Raw genomic sequence first — 14,099 nt, forward strand, 5'->3', positions numbered from 1 at the left:
TGAGGCTTTCTGCTCCCATAAAGATTTACAGCCTCGGAAACCCTGTACAGGGTCACTATGAGTCAGAACCGACTCCACGGCACATAACAACAACAAAGGAAGTACAAAGTCCCAGTTCAGTCAAAAGGCAGAGAGTTTGCTATCTGGCATTAGTAATTGCATCATCAAGCTGGTGTTTCCCTCTCATCGTTGTCATCAGTGTTGATGAACCAAATGTTCTCCATAAGGAGTAACTATATCCTCTTTACTAGCTGGACTAAGCTGTTGGAGACAGGACTGAGATATGTGTGAGGCTCATAAGGATTTTGTATTTGTTGGTGACCCTAACATGTGTTTTTTGTCCTAAGGAAATAGCACCACCCCAAGTGAGTCCCCAAGCAGCTTTCCTACAGGTCGTGAATTTGGCAGATGGCGAGGTGAACATGACAGTGCTGGGAGAAAACAACAATCCTTTGTTGGAAGAGTCTATCAAATCCTTTCAGGTGAGGTACTACTGTCCTGAATGAATTAGAAACTTGTTCAGAGTATGCTTCATGGTCAGCACAGCTGTTCGTATTTACCGGCTGAAGTAGTAGGTTAATATAGTGATTAAGACAAGATCATGGGTCCATGGAGTGACACTGGCTAAGTTAAAATCCTGGTTCTGCCACTTACTAGCTGTAAGACTCTGGAGAAGTTACTTTATCTCTAAACCTCAGTTTCCCAATCTGTAAAACAGCAATCATTTCTATGCTCTACTCTGGTAGTGTAGTGGTTACGAGTCAGGCTGTGAACCTCAATCAAGGTCAGCAGTTCGAAACTATCAGCTGTTCCCTGGGAGAAAGATGAGGCTTTCTGCTCCAGTAAAGATTTACAGCCTCGGAAACCCTGTACAGGGTCGCTATGAGTAGGAACCGACTCCATGGCACATAACCACCACTATACACACACACACATATATGGTGGTCATTATGTTTCAAGGCTGTAAATCTTTATAGTATTTACAGGAACAGAAAGCCTCATCTTTATCTTATGGAACAACTGGTACCTTCAAACTGCTCACCTTGAAGTTAGCAGTCAGACTTGTGACCACTATGCAACCAGAGCTCTCTCTCTCTGTATATATATATATACCAGTCTTCTTCCCATACACATTCAACATGTGTTGTTGTCCATGTATCTATCTGCAGAACATTGTTGTTCCAAGGTTGTGCATGTATCACTATTTACCTCTGTCCCCTTTAGCCCTTGTATACCTCCCTGTGTTTTCACCTGTCTTCATCATTCTTCTGCCAACCTCCCTCTTCTTGTACATTGCCTTTTCTGTCACTTGACCTAATGTGTCTACCCTCTAGCCAGTGAGTTACTCTCCCCTCTCGTTCACCCCTTGTAACCATCAAAGAACGTTTCTTTTAGTCTGGAAAACTTTTTTTAAGCTTTTGCAATAATGGTCTCATACAATATTTGTCCTTTTGTGATTGACTTATTTCACTCAGCATAATGTCCTCCAGTTTCATCCAAGTTATGAGGAGTTTTGCAGATTCATCATTATTCTTCAGTGTTGCATAGTATTCATTCCACTGTGTATATGTACCAAAGTTTGTTTATCCATTTTCTTCCATTGTTGGGCATTTAGGCAATCTTCATGTTTTTGCTATTGTGACTAATGCTGTGGTGAACATTGGTGTGCATATATCTACTCATAGTCTGCCTCATATTCTTGTGAATATATCTTATGACCCAGCAATCTCTCTACTTGGTAGAGATACTTCTATTTTCAACGTTCTGAGGAAGTGCCATACTGTTCTCCAGAGTGGTTGAACCATTTTACAGTCCCACCAACAATGTAGGTGAGATTATCCACACCCTCACCAGCATTTGTTGTTTTCTGTTTTGTTTTTTTGAACTTTGCTGTTAATGTTGGTATGCAATTATATCTCATTATTGTTTTGATTTGCATCTCTGTAATGGCGCTGTGGGATAATGCACAGGACCACAATGTTGTTTGATCCAAAAGATCGGTGATTCAAACTCACCAAGCACTTCTTGTAAACCCTATACAGGGTTGTTATGGGTCGGAATTGACTTGATGGCACTTAACAACAACAACAACAATAGCTAATGATCATGAACATTTCTTCATAAGTTTGTTGGCTGCCTGACTGTCTTCCTTGGTGAAGTGTCTGTTCACATCTTGTACCCATTTAATTGGGTTGTTTATCTTTTTCTTGTAAAGATGTTGTCATTTTCTATAAATTTTAGGTATGAATCCCTTATCAGATCTGTCACTGTAAAAACAATGTTCTCAGTCTGTGGGCTTCATTTTGCAGTAATCTTTTGATGCATATAGTTTTCTAATTTTTAGGAGGTCCTAGTCATCAATTTTGTCCTCTACTGCTTGTGCATTTTTTGTAATGTGTGATAGTATATGTATGCCATCTATTTAGAACCCATAAGTTTGTCCCTAGTTTTTCATTGAGGACCATTATAGTTCTAGTTTCACATTTAGGTCTTTAATCCAAGTTGAGTTTGTTTTTTTATATGATGTGAGATATGGGTCTTATTTCATTCTTGTGTAAATCTATTTCAAGTTTTGCCAACACCGTTTGTTCATGAGATGATCTTTTCCCCATTTAGTGTATTTTGACCCTTTGTCAAAGATCAGTTGACTATAAGTGGATGGATTTACCTCTTGGGTCTCAATTGTGTTCCATTAGTCTAAGTATTTTTCATTGTACCTGGTCTATTTTGACTGTGTAGCAAATTTTAAGATCAATTTCTTTTCATGCTTTCTGCATCATTCAATATTTGTTCATCGAAGCCTTCAATATTGTATGTGAAAGCTTGAATTTTTTCTTCAGTGCTTTCAGCTTGAGCAATGCTGAGCATATTCTTCCTTTCTGGCTTCCTAACTGCAGATCTTTGCATATTCATTATTATACTAGACTTTGTCTTCTTGAGTAGCCCTTTGAAATTTTCTGTTCATCTCTTTGACTTTCTAATTTCTTCCATTTTCGTTAGCAACTCTATGCTGGAAAGCAAGTTTCAGATTCTCTTCTGACATCCATTTTAGTCTTTTTTTTCTTTTCTTCTTTGTCTTCTTAATGACCTTTTGTTTTCTTCCTATATGATGTTCTTGATGTCATCCCACAATTCTTCTGGTTTTTAGTCATTAGTGTCTAAAGAGTCAAATCTGTTAAAACGATCTCTAAATTTAGGTCTGATATGTTCCAGGTCATATTTTGGATATTATGGACTTATTTTCATTTTTTTCCATTTCAGTTTGTCGTACTGTGGTGGTTTGCATGTTGCTGGATGCTGGAAACTATTCCAATCATCAGTTTTATATTCAACAAATCAATACTTGTTTCATTACAATGTTTATAATCCCCTCCGTGTGCCATCAGTTAACAGTATTTCTATTTATTTTTTCTTAAACACTCAGGCATATATAATAATTTAAACCACCAAAGGGCATATTTTGCAAGTCTGCTTCCTGGCTGCCAGCTCTCAGTCCCTCTCTTTCCATGAATTTAGAGTCCTCAGTTGCTCCCTCTCTCTATGTCCCCATCTCTGCCTCCATCTCTGTTTTCACTGCTTCTCTGGATAGGGTCCCACATTCCTCTTGTGCTCTTCTCCATTGATGGTCCTTGGGCACTTTCTTTCTAGACTGTTAGATTAACTACTCCCCATTTTTGTTGCAAAACATCTACTTTTACAATTGTGACAGTCACAATTAATCATGATAACAATTACTCACTATTGAATCATACAAATCTTTTCCCCATCTCTTTTAACCAGACCCATCTAGACAAGATGAAAACTATTTAGTGGAGACTCTATCTTTTCCAGCGCACTCTTAAACTAAACTCTCTCTTGAAAACTTGTAAGCCAGTCACTTTGTGCCTTTATCGCTCCCTCACTTTAGGTAGCCAATATCTAAGTTAAGTTGTCCATTCCTATATACCCTGTATAGAGAAGGAATAGCATTGATAATTAATGTGAAGACTCTTTCCCTCTCTGTTGGTAATTTGAGTTACTACATCCATGAGTATAGGTCAAGTTCATCAAATTGTAGCAATTTACCCTTGTTTCCTTTATTGCCATTAGTATTTTAAGTACCAGCAGGATCACTCATGGTGGACAGTTTCAACTGAGCTTCCAGACTACTAAGACAGACAAAAAGAAGGAGAGGCAAACTCGTTCTCAATGTTTAGCCATTGAAAACCTTATGAATAGCTATGGAACATTGTCATATAGCATCAAATATTGAATATTGAAACATTATGAATAGCACCAGAATACTGTCAGATATGGTTTCTGAGGAGCAGCTAGTGAGCTTGAACCACTGACCTTGCAGTTCAAACTGACTGTAGTCCAGTGCATTAACCCACACTGTCACACCAGGACTCCTATTAACCTTACATGTAAATCTTTATGCACGTCTGTAATTACTTCCTCCAATAGAGTCTAAGGAATGAAATTACTAAGTCAAAGGGTAATGCTGAAATTATGTGAGTCAGCTGTCCCCATTCTGGAATGCTCTGAGATTATAATGTCCAAGATGGGGTGACTGTAACAGTACTTTATTCTACAGAAAATACCACACTATTCCAAACTGCACCTGAATACTAAAAGCCAGAATTTACACTTCCGCATGAAATATAAAAATTTCTCTGTGTACACTGAGCATTTTGTGGAGGAGAAGAATTGGTACAGTCTGATCCTTCATGGGAATGGGAACAATATCTCCAGCTTGATGGTAAGTTGAGAAATTCCCCAGATTCCAAAATGTCATCTCTGAGCAAGATTAATGGTTTTATGAGTACCTTACCAAGGATCTTGCCTGATGATTAAAATTTCAGAATATCAGTTTCCTGCTAATAAGTCAGTTGTAACTTATTTTTACTTTCCTCTATTGTAGGTGAAGAATGAAGAAAACAAAACAACCAATGGGATGACAGTCGTGAGGTTGGATGTCAGGGAGAACTTGCCTCTGCTTTTTGCTTAGATCTTGGGTCTCTTTTAATCTATGTTGTTGTTGTTGTTGAGTGCCATCGAGTCGGGTCCGACCCATAGCGACCCTGTACAGGGTTTCCGAGGGTGTAAATCTTTACAGGAGTAGAAAGCCTCATCTTTCTCCCGCGGAGCGGCTGGTAGTTTCGAACCGCTGACCGTAAGGTTCGCAGTCTGATTCGTAACCACTACGCTACCAGAGCTCCTTACTTTTAATCTATAGAGCTTCCAATAAAAATGGCTTACATTCTACTTGTCCTGACAAGTAGAATGACAGGGGCACAGGTGTCAGAAAATGTTTTCTAGCCCATGGAAAGGTAGATAGGCTTGCTTTCCCAGGTGATATAAAAGATGATCCTGTCTCTGAATGTCCCTTTCACCCTATTGCATAAATCCCTTCTGCTAGCTGTATCCGTTTACTGCACTCCCAGAAAAATTACAGTTCTTCTTTCCTTTGTGTAATCCCTGGAGAGAAATTTAGAAGTGAGCATGTGATTGTAACTTCATTGTTGGTAGTTGAATATCTATTATTGTTACTGTATTTTAAATGTATAATTTTTACTATAAACATATAAAGGCATAATGGTGTAGCTAAGCTAACACGTTTGGAGTCAAAGGACTTGCTTCTGAATCCAGATAAGGTTGGAGGTCTTGACAGACATCCAGGGAACAATTACAGAGGTGAAGCACTAACAGTCACCTACTCTCTGTGACAGAAAGCAAACATGAAACAGACTGATGCACATACCTGTGGCCATCTAGGTAGAGAGCTGCTTATAAGACTAGTAATTCTGAGGAGATTTTAATGAAAAGTCTGAGTTTCACTGAATTGGTAATAGTTTGCTTCAGAAAGCAAAACAATGACTCAATGTAAGTAAGACAACAGTAAAGACAGGATGTCTCTGGGCTGGAGAGGCATAGGAACCTCCTGGAAGGAGTGAAATAGCAACTGCTAGGTCGGTGAAGGGTAATCTAAATCCAGGAAGCAACATTCAAGACTACAGAGGGAACTGTTCTTCTAATTCCATGAGCCAGAGACCAAGGGAAAATGATTAATACAGAAATATACCAGTGACCCATCCTAAGGTGATAATCTAGGGATCCAAGTACAGAAGACTAGAAAGATGGTTCTGGAAGGATTCAAGATTGTCCATAAACCCAAAAACAATGATAACTCAATCCAATGTGGCTTGTGTAAGTCACACAGACCTCATTTATAATAGGATATGGTACAAGTTTTATGAGAATACCAGCATATATACATCATTAGTTTGTTTTGCTTTTCTTAGTAAAGACTTAATTATGAATTCCACCACCAGCAGGAAGAAATTGAATGCACTTAAACTGGTTTAGTGAGGAAAGTCACTTTTCCAACAGTGGTCATGATATTGTCCGACCAGCTAGAGATCTGGTTAGGATATGGCAGATAGAAAGTTAATATCACAGGAAGGAGAAAGTTTTGGATAGCTGACTATTTCTTACATGTTAAATTTATTCATTCATCCAGTTAACAGTCTACATTATGTACCTTTTATGTGTCGGCCACTCTTCTAGGCACTGAGGATATAGTTGTGAATAAGACAGACAAGGTGCCTATTTTTCTTTATCAGATGCTTCTGTTTGTTTATCTGATTGGTAAATAATGCTTCTATTCTCAGGTTTGTTAACACTTTGCCTGAAGTTGTCAACATCTCCCTGGGTACAGATACAGCCTTCAGTGTTGGTGAAGCCTATGGTGTGTCTGCTTACAGAACTGTGGAAACAGGAGAGTAAGAGTACTATTTTTCTGGACATTTTACTCATATCAACAATTGTTTTATAAAATGCTTTCTTAATGTTTAGTTTGGGGACTTAGGCTAATTGTGAGTTTAGAGGACTCCTGTTCTTTTCAACCTTTTTCTCCTTCCCTCAGTTTCACTTTTTCTGCACAGACATATTGAGATCAAAATTACTGTGAAGGCCATTCTATGTAAACTACAGGACCTATTTCTAGGAGCTTCATTAAATTTATTATTGGCTCTTATTCCTACCCTTTAGTACCTCCTATTGGCACCTCATAACTTAGAACTTATTCGCTCATATTCACTATTTTATCCAGTTCCATTAATTCATAAGATATGCTGAAAAAACTTCACCTGATGTTGTTGCAAACTGTTGTCAAGTTAGCCTCTGACTTACAGAGACTCATGAAAAATGCAACAAAATGTTGCTGGATCCTGTGCCATTCCCATGCTTGGTTGGGGGTTGAATCGTTGTGATGCATGGAGCTTTCACTGGCTGATTTTTGGAAGTGGATTCCTAGGCCATTCTTTCTAGTCTGTCTTAGTCTGGGAGATCTGTTGAAACCTGTTAAGCAACTCAGCAATATGCAAAACTCCACTGACAGACAGGTGGTGGCAAAGCACAAGGTGCATTACCCAGTAATTGAGCCCAGGTCTCCCACATGGAAGGCAAGAATTCTAGTACTGAACTACCAAGGTCTCTCCTCACCAGGGCCTGTGACCCTAAAAAGAAGGTTATTTGTACTTTCTTTACTCAAGTCTAAGATTTTTAAAGCTCTCAGTGAAGAGTTCATCTCAGGGGCAGAAGCCTAGCATGAAAACAACTCAGTCTGAGAGACTTCCTTCTTTAAAGAGAAATGGTAGCTTCATTTTTCTGGTCAGTAGCAGAGAGGTGAGATTACTGTTTTACCAGGACATAGGAGTGCTTTTCTAGCCAAGGTATTTATTCTAACCTAAACTCCTCCTGTTCCAGATACCCTGCAGTTCATTGTAAAACAAAAGATAAGGGATTTTATCTGAATTTGGGTAGACTGGACTTTGGTGCAGCATATCTGTTTGTTATTACTAAGGTAAGTATGTCATGACACTCACACTCTCCTTCCTCATCTTCACATATATTGTCCCAAGATCCTCTTGGCAGAAGCAGAAAGGACAAAGGAGACTGCCAAGGCAGGATCATATACTTCTAGCTGATTCTACGCTAACTTGAGAAACTTCAGTGAGGTCTCCACATGGGATTTTATAAAAGGAAGCATTGGCAATAGGCAAAGGGTCTTGGGAAAATGAAAGGCATCATTTTTCATGAACTATTACTACAAAGTGACAATGATCTTCTGTAATCTCATCAAAACCTAAGAAAAACAAAGACTATATGTCTTCCTGGAAGGTTCCGCATATGTGCAGGTCTCCTACATTCCTGGAACTTTGATCTACTAACATATCAGAGTTTGAAATATCAAGACTGTTAGTATATGCCAGTCTCTACACAAAGTTTGAAGGATCAATTAACTGTAGCTAATCAAAAGCAAAAGGAGCTCTGGTAGTGTAGTGGTTACAAATCAAGCTGAGAACCGCAAGGTCAGCAGTTCGAAACTACCAGCTGCTCCACAGAAGAAAGATGAGGCTTTCTGTCCCCATACAGATTTATAGCCTCGGAAAGCCTGTACAGGGTCGCTATGAGTTGGAACTGACTCCACGACACATAACAACAATCAAAAGCAAAATGAATTTTAATTTTATGTCACTCTTGATTCTAATTATAGTTCATTATTGGTGACATTGTATTAAAGACAGATAAAGAAGATAGTGACTAAAAAGAAGAAAGAATGATGAGCCGGCTTTATTTATCTTAGTTAATTAATTAACTAATTTAACAAACCTAGCCTATTTGTTAAGACATTTTAATCATGATTTTCTTGAGCTGTAATTCACATATCATATAATTCAACCATTTAAATGATAGATATTTGGGTTGTTTCTATCTTTTATCCTCCTATTATGTAAAATGCTGCTATGAGCATTAACATATAAGGTTTTGTATTGACATAATTTAAAAATTTCTCTTGAGACTATATCTAGAAGATAGATTTCTGGGTAATATGGTAATTCAGTGCTTAATGATGTGAAGAACCACTGACTGGTTTTCAAAGTTGCATAATTTTACATTCCCACCAGTGGATATGAGTGTTTCAGTTTGGAAGGCACTCAAAAAATATGACTGGGGAAGAGCTGCCTCCTCAAAGTAGAGTTGACCTTAATGACATGGATAGAATAAAGTTTTGGGAATGATTCAAATGAGAACAAACATAGTTTCACTTTTTATTTGTTCTACTACCTAGTAGCTTTTAACCAGGTTATTATTCAGTTTCCATGTATTTGACTTTATTTCTTATTGTTGACTCCTAATTTTATATTTGTGATCTAAAAAGATGCTTTGTAATATTTTGATGTTTTTAAATTTGTGAAAACTTGCTTTGTGGCCTAACACATGGTCTATTCTGAAGAATTTTCTGTGTGCACTCGAGAAGAATGTATATTGTGCTGTTGTTGGGATGAATGCTCTGTACACATCTATTAAGTTAAGTTGGTTGATTGTATTGTCTATTCCTCTGTGTCTTTATTGAGTTTCTTTCTGGTTGTTCTGTCCCTTTTTGAAAATGACGTATTAAAATCCCCCACTATTCTTTATGTTGGCAGAGTGGCAGCATCAATGGGCTCAAGCATGGCAACAATTGTGAGGTTGGCCCAGGACCAGGCAGTGTTTCATTCTGTTGTACATAGGGTCACTATGAGTCAGTACTGACTTGATGACACCTAACAACAACAACAACAACAATATTCTTTGTGTATTTGGGGCTCTTTCATTGAGAGCATAGATATTTATTTTGGTTAATGTCCTGCTTTGTCTCTTATACTGGTTTTGCCTTAAAGTTTATTTGATCAGAAATCAGTATTACCACTTCTGCTTGTTTTTTAAATGCATTTTAGTAAAATAAATATTAAAATGGAAAATGGAAAGCAGCTTAATTGTATTTACATAGAAAATTGAATAAGGGATTAAAATTTTCTCAAGAAAATTATTTCTGAAGTCGTTTTGAAAATCCATTTTTGTTTTCATAATTTAGATGCCATCGTTTAAAATATTGACCACCCTCCAAATTCCTAATATTTCAAAATAATGGGGATTCAAACCACAAGATCAAAATAATACTTTGGCATCTAACTTATTAAAACCAGATGAATAAGTATCCCTCTATTGCCTTTGAGTCAATGCTGACTCATAGAGATCCTATACGATAGAGTAGAACTTCCCTCATAGAATTTCTAAGCCTGTAAATCTTTACTAAAGCAGACTGCCACATCTTTCTCCCTAGGAGTGGCAGGTGAGTTTGAACCACCAACCTTTTGGTTGGCAGCCAAGTGCTTAACTACTGTGCCAGTGTAGTGTCAACAAATGGAATTTTAAAATACTAATTACAGGGGTCGTTTCCTACAATAAGGATTGGACTGTAAACCACAAGGACTGTGGTTTGAGCTTGCCAGCTAGCTTCTCGGCAGGAGAAAAGACTTGACTGTCTGCCCCCGTGAAGATTTAAAGTCTCAGAGACCCTATACAGAGTCGCTGTAGTTGGAACCAACTCGATGGCACTTAACAACATAAGCATTCTACAATCTTATATCCATTCCCTTTTTGTCTTTATTTTTGTTTCTTGACAATCATCAAGAGATTAAGCAATCTCTACAGTAATTCTGACTCATAGAGACCCTGTATAGGGTTTCTAAGGAGTGACTGGTGAATCTGAACCACAGATCTTGCAGTTCAAACTGACTTTACAGACCAGTGCATTAACCCACAGTGCCACATCATCAAGAGTATTTATTTGAGACTACTGACAAATCCACTTTGTCTTTCTCTCCACTAAGAGCACCAGTCAGGGTCTTCAGGCATGGAAGATGGAAGACAGGACAGCCAGCAAAATGTCCATCGCATGGCAGCTACCACAGTATGCCCTGGTTACAGCGGCGGAGGTCATGTTCTCTGTCACAGGACTTGAGTTTTCTTATTCCCAGGTACGTTTTTGTAAGTGGAAGGTGGAGGTGAAAACATTGCTCAGAATCTGGTGAGTTTTAATTTTAGAATCTGGTTTTAATTTTGGCACTGGCTTAAATAGGATCATGGTAGTACAACATAAGAGCCTATGCTCTTTCAGCTTATAAAAACAAAACAAAAACAAGTAAACCCATGGCCATCAAGTCAATTCCGAAATAGGATTTCTGAGACTGTAAATATTTCCAGGAGAAGAGAGCTTCATTTTCTTCTGTGGAGCAGCTGGTAGATTTGAATCACCAACTTTGCTTAGCCCACAATCACCAACTTTGCTTTGCTTACTTCAGCTCTAGGCAAGGATATTTAAAGATAAAAAGTAAGCATGTTAGAGTCAGATTGTCCATGCTCAAAGTTTGGCTCTACAACCTACTGTGTAACCTTCAGCAAGTGAATTAACTTCTCTTAAAACGACTTTTTTCAATGTGTAAAATAAGAATTGTGAGGTGGGGAGGTTTCAAACAGTTCATGGGAAAATGGAATTCAATATTAATGTAGTTTTTTTTTTTTTTTAAGTTAATACAAAATTTTTAAAGCCCTTTTGTATTAACAGAATTTATTTCTTTGGGTTATTTTGAGGATTAGATAATATTTGAATTAAAATAGTCAACAAAAAGCTCAATTTTATTATTATTGCTAAGAGTATAACCACCCCTTGAGTCAACGTGATAGTTGAATTTAGTGGAGGAAATTCAAATCTAGAGGCTTTTTGTGAGAGAAATTTTCAGAATAGACCAGTGGGCCATGAGGGTGGTAGAGGGAGATTTTCTATTCACAAACTTATGTCTTCTCTAGGCTCCCTCTAGCATGAAATCTGTACTCCAGGCAGCATGGTTGTTGACTGTTGCTATTGGGAATATTATCGTCCTGATTGTGGCACAATTCAGTGGCCTGGTACAGGTATGGAATTGAGAGAAGCTGAAGCTCTTGTCTGCCTAAACTCCCCCCCCCTCCCAATTTCTTTTCTTCCTCTCCCTCTGTCTTTCTGCCTCCCAAGTCTCCCAGTATTGTGCCTTGAGATGGATTAAATGTACATGAACTTTTCCAGGAAAATGTGCATAGACACATATATGTGACAATAATGGTCACTATAGGCCCTGTACACCAACTCGATGGCATGTAACAACAACACATGCCATGTAAGGAGAAGTTGATGAACCCAGTCTTCTTCCCAGAAAACCTCTGCAAAGACTAGTGATTCTGGGTCAATATGCTCCCCATTCCTTATCCTGTGAAGATCCTTTTAGTATTCAAGTCTCTCCATAGTCTTCTCTTTTACTTATTTTTCCCTACAGTGGGCTGAATTTGTTTTGTTTTCCTGCCTCCTGCTGGTGGTCTGCCTGATCTTCTCCATCATGGGATACTATTATGTTCCTTTAACACTAGAGGAAATCCAGGGTACAGAAGATAAGCAGACTCTTCCTATCCAAGGGAACATGATCAACCTGGAGACCAAGAAGACAAAGCTCTAATATTTTCCTGAACTCTGTGCCAACCTCAGTCTCAGGCATTAGTCATCTTCAAACATTGTTTTCTCCCACTGGGTTAGGTGAGAGAGCATTATTTCTGGGTTGATCTTTTTACCATTTTCTATGATAAAGATAGTTCTAGGACTGGGTTTTCTAGTACATCTTTGAACAAGACCGTTGTGACTCCATGTCTTCCCAAATAACAGTGACTTTAGTAACCTTTGTGTAGTTTTGTTGAAAATAGCCTGATGTATCCAAATGGTCACGAAAAGACACATGCAGAATTGAGATCAGTCTCTGTGAGTATGTATTATATTTACATATAATACAAGTGGAAATTATTTAACAGTTACCTGTAATATTTAGTACTAATTGGTTTAAGACAAATCTGCACTACTGTAGCCTCACTAATGTAACAACAACAAAAAAGCCCAACCTATTTCTGAATGGGATTACATCCAGAAGTATAACCCACTGCCATCAAGATGCTTCCAACTCATAGTGACCCTGTATAGGTTTTCTGAGGCTATCAATCTTTATGGGAACAGAAAATCTCATCTTTCTTCTGTGGAGTGGCTGGTGAGTTTGAACTACTGATGTTGTGCCTAGCAGTCCAATGTGTATCCTACAGCACCACCACCATCAGGACTCCGTATATAGGGTTTAGAATTTACAACACATATTTTGGGAGAAACAATTCAATCCATAACATTCCATGCTTTGACCTTCCAAAATTCATGTTATACCCACATACAAAGCACATTCATCCTATCATCCCCAAAGCCTTCAGTCAACTCCAAGTCTAAAATCTTATCTTCTGAATCATCTAAATCAAATATAGGTGAAACTTTGGGCATACTCCATCTTGTGCAAAATTCCTTTCCATCTCTGGACCGGTGAAATTTAGAATGCAAGTTAGCTGAAACTGAGGGAAAGAAGAACTCACAGGTATGAAGCAAGTCCCAAACCCAGCAGAGCAAATTATATTAGCTCTCAAGGCTTGAAAATAATCCTCTGTTCTCTGGGATCATCTGAGCAATGGCCCTGCCCTCCAAATTCTGGATGTTGGTCACATTCTACAGATACTCCTTGGCCTTAGGCATCAACCCTGTCTTCTAAGCCAATTGGGATGACAACTTCACCTTTCAGCTTTGGGCAGTCCTGTACTCCTAGTCCTTCTGAGTGGTGACCTCAGCCCTAATAGGCTCCATTCTCCTGGTCCTTAGGTATGGCAGTCTACCCCCTTAGCTTTGTGTAGTGACCCTATCCTCCTGGCCTTTCTGAACCCATAGCCCCATGCTCTGGAACTGAACTGGTGGATATCTGACTCTGAAATCTAGAAGGTAGTTTTTCTACCTTTGAAATGGAGGCAGTAAGTTGGAGGTAGATTATATGCACAAGCATGCTGTTGTCTGATGTGATCAACTTGATTTGGACTCATAGCAATCCCATGTAACACAGTAGAACTGCCCCCATAGGGCTTTGTAGCTGTCTTTCTGTCATGGAGCCATTTTCCTTCCCTGATTTTAAACCATGAAGCATACCCTTGTTCTATTTGAACAACTACCTCTTAGTCTATGTGCAGGTTTTGCACAAGCACAATTAGTGTTCCAAAATTACCATTCTTCAAAATGGTATCTATCATTTGTTATGATCCATATAGTTGAATACACAGTCAATAAAACATAGGTAAACATCTTTCTGGTATTCTCTGCTTTCAGACAAGATCCATCTGACATCAGCAAAGAA

General features: G+C 38.4%; 1 protein-coding gene across 4 annotated transcripts in view; it reads left to right on the forward strand.

Moving 5' to 3' along the window:
• Nucleotides 1-12,353, forward strand: part of SLC15A2 (solute carrier family 15 (oligopeptide transporter), member 2) — a 51,263-nt gene extending 38,910 nt beyond the window's left edge. For 2 of the 4 annotated variants that reach the window (XM_006869349.1, XM_006869350.1), the window contains 8 exons: nucleotides 348-482; nucleotides 4,577-4,741; nucleotides 4,904-4,950; nucleotides 6,654-6,764; nucleotides 7,750-7,846; nucleotides 10,701-10,847; nucleotides 11,677-11,781; nucleotides 12,177-12,353. In XM_006869349.1, the coding sequence (XP_006869411.1) occupies nucleotides 348-482; nucleotides 4,577-4,741; nucleotides 4,904-4,950; nucleotides 6,654-6,764; nucleotides 7,750-7,846; nucleotides 10,701-10,847; nucleotides 11,677-11,781; nucleotides 12,177-12,353 (984 nt within the window). Of the gene's footprint in view, nucleotides 1-347; nucleotides 483-4,576; nucleotides 4,742-4,903; nucleotides 4,951-6,653; nucleotides 6,765-7,749; nucleotides 7,851-10,700; nucleotides 10,848-11,676; nucleotides 11,782-12,176 lie in introns of those variants that run through there. The other 2 variants (XM_006869351.1, XM_006869352.1) reach the window with 1 other exon arrangement.
• Nucleotides 12,354-14,099: the final 1,746 nt, after the last annotated feature.

Source organism: Chrysochloris asiatica, unplaced genomic scaffold (genome assembly GCF_000296735.1).
Source record: "Chrysochloris asiatica unplaced genomic scaffold, ChrAsi1.0 scaffold00130, whole genome shotgun sequence".
Lineage (NCBI taxonomy): Eukaryota > Metazoa > Chordata > Mammalia > Afrosoricida > Chrysochloridae > Chrysochloris > Chrysochloris asiatica.